The 2,258-nt window shown below is 53.5% G+C and overlaps 1 protein-coding gene across 1 annotated transcript; it reads right to left on the reverse strand.

Annotated features, from left to right (window-relative positions):
- Positions 1–231: 231 nt before the first annotated feature.
- LOC120901228 (gustatory receptor 68a-like) lies at positions 232–1,655 on the reverse strand. The gene is made up of 2 exons (XM_040308931.1): positions 420–1,655; positions 232–351 (listed from the first exon to the last, which is right to left on the reverse strand). Exons 1-2 carry the CDS (start codon positions 1,653–1,655, stop codon positions 232–234), a joined length of 1,356 nt encoding a protein of 451 aa, XP_040164865.1.
- Positions 1,656–2,258: the final 603 nt, after the last annotated feature.

Raw genomic sequence — 2,258 nt, forward strand, 5'->3', positions numbered from 1 at the left:
AGGAAGTGCACGGTTTCTTTCGGATATGCTTGATAAAGGTGCGAGACAAAAGCCCCGTGTGGGTGAAATGAAGATACGAGCGTGCAGGGTGAATATCAAAAGAATGCTTATTGATTTATTGCTAGCTTGAGTGCTGTGCGAAGTCGTGCGAAAGTTTACGACAAAGGTGAAAAGACGGGGCCATAGGTGCATCGTTAGCCTTTTGTATGGTGGGTTTTGTGTGCTTCGGATCTAGAATCTCTCCTCGGTTATGTGCTGCTTGCGAGTGTGGTGCGTGTCATCCTTACTGGCCGGTACCATCGAGTTGAACTGGATGAAGATGATCAGGTACGTAACCATGCCGGCAACGAGCTACCAAAAAAATAGAAGTATTAAAAAACAATAAACTTTAAACTATCTCCGCTCTGTCATCTACAAACCCCCGAGAGCATGTTGTAGTTGATAGTAAAGAAACCAAACGCCGAGAAGCGAACGCTCGAGATCAGGTTCGGGAACCAAATCGACGAGTGTTGCGCCACCTGGCTGTGCTTCATGGAAAGCTTCGACAGGTAGGACATCAGCAGCTTCGATTCGCTCTCCACCTGCTCGCAGATGTACGGCAGGGCGACGATCGCGATCACATTGTACAGAATGATTCCACCCGACAGGACGAGCGTTTCAATCGACAGGCCTTGATCACCCTTGGCCGTAAGATGCAGATAGCAGTAGTACGATTGGATCGTCGTGACCGAGAACAGTGCGGTGTAGACGGTCAGGAAGAGTGGGCCAAAGTACGACTCAATCTTCTGCCCGAGATCGATCGTGCGCGAAACGATCGCCAGAACCTGCAGGTCGTCCGATATTTCACGCCGCCCCACGGAGTGCAGTTCCTCACCGACAGCCGACTCCTCGTCCAGCTTTACCATCGTCGCGAAGCTGATGATCGTTTGACGCGCCGGTGCAAAGATGTGCCCCTGCCGGTAGTACTGCTCGACCAGCGTGTTTAGCCGGCGGAACCGCGCATGCAGCCAGTAGATCAGCACGTACGCGTGCAGAAATGCCATCGCGTAGATGATGAACGGCAGCTGGTGGGACAGCCAGTACCAAACCTCAACCGTAGTGAGCTGCACGAACGACACAAACCCATCGTAGACGGTGAGCGACATTAGGGCCAGCAGCACCACACCGTACCGGAGCAGAAACGACACGCGCTTGTAGCCCGCCACCTCGTGCACGTTGTAGCTGCTCAGCTCGCGATCGATCAGCAAAAAGCCGTCCAGTATCGAGCCGAGCTCGTCCGCCTTCAGCTGCGGCACGACCCAGGCCACCGTCAGTGCGATCGTGTTCATCAGGAACTGGATGTGGTTGGCAATGCCGGTGATCAGGGCCGTCCGGCGCTCGATGAAGAACGTCTCGAACAGCGCGATCCAGGCGACGACCACCAGCAGCAGCACGATCAGCATCATCCAGCGCGTGTTGCGCACCCGGTACCGATCCTTCTGCCTGTCCATCAGGCCCGGCGTCAGGGCAAACAGTCGAAAGCACTTGAACGCGAAATGGAACAGCTGCTCGAACTCCTGCTCGCCGACCGGGGTCGCTTGCAGCGCTGGGCCCGGTTTGGACGGTGGGGCCAGGTTCAGGATGGACACCTTGCGCTTATTAATCCACTTCGACATGATGATCCACCGAGTGCACGGACGGTTCTGTACGTACCGAACATCCCGGGCGGTAGTTTTGTGCCACAAACAATGCGGGGCCCGAAAGTTTTACCTCTTGCAAGGGAATAATGGGACGGTATTGTGCAATTTTTGTGCGGAACTTTTGTGCTCCACAGCACTGCCCACCCATTCCCAGCTGGGTTGAATTGTTGGTGATGTGATTACCCAACGCCTCAATGGCGCAGAGAAGTTCCTTTTCTGTTTTTTTGTTTTGTTTTGCTTGTGGGTGCTTTCATTCGGCGGTTCGTTTATTACGCCGAGTTCGAGCTCGAATCGATTTTCAGCGGCAAAGCAAAGTCCCCGGCCGGTGCTAAAGGAGAAAGTTTTTCGGTTATCAATGAGGCAAGAAATATTTTACTCCACTCCCCGTTTCATGCCCCGGGACAGTGTAATGGATGCATTTGATTTCGGGTGATTGTGCTCGCCGGTTGTGCTGATGATTTCGTTTGGTGGTTTTCGGTCCGTCGGTTGCCAAGGAAAGATGCTAAAAATCGACCACTAATGGAAGTGGTTTGGAATGGGTGAGCTAGATCATCGCCGCTGCAGAGGACCTTCCATCCA

This window comes from Anopheles arabiensis, chromosome 3 (assembly GCF_016920715.1).
Source record: "Anopheles arabiensis isolate DONGOLA chromosome 3, AaraD3, whole genome shotgun sequence".
Classification (NCBI taxonomy): domain Eukaryota; kingdom Metazoa; phylum Arthropoda; class Insecta; order Diptera; family Culicidae; genus Anopheles; species Anopheles arabiensis.

Coding starts and splice junctions, on each gene's coding strand:
- LOC120901228 (XM_040308931.1), bottom strand. CDS start 1,655: ATGTCGAAGTGGATTAATAAGCGCAAGGTGTCCATCCTGAACCTGGCC. Junction 352..419: donor ACTACAACATGCTCTCGGGG/GTTTGTAGATGA, acceptor TTTTTTTGGTAG/CTCGTTGCCGGCATGGTTAC.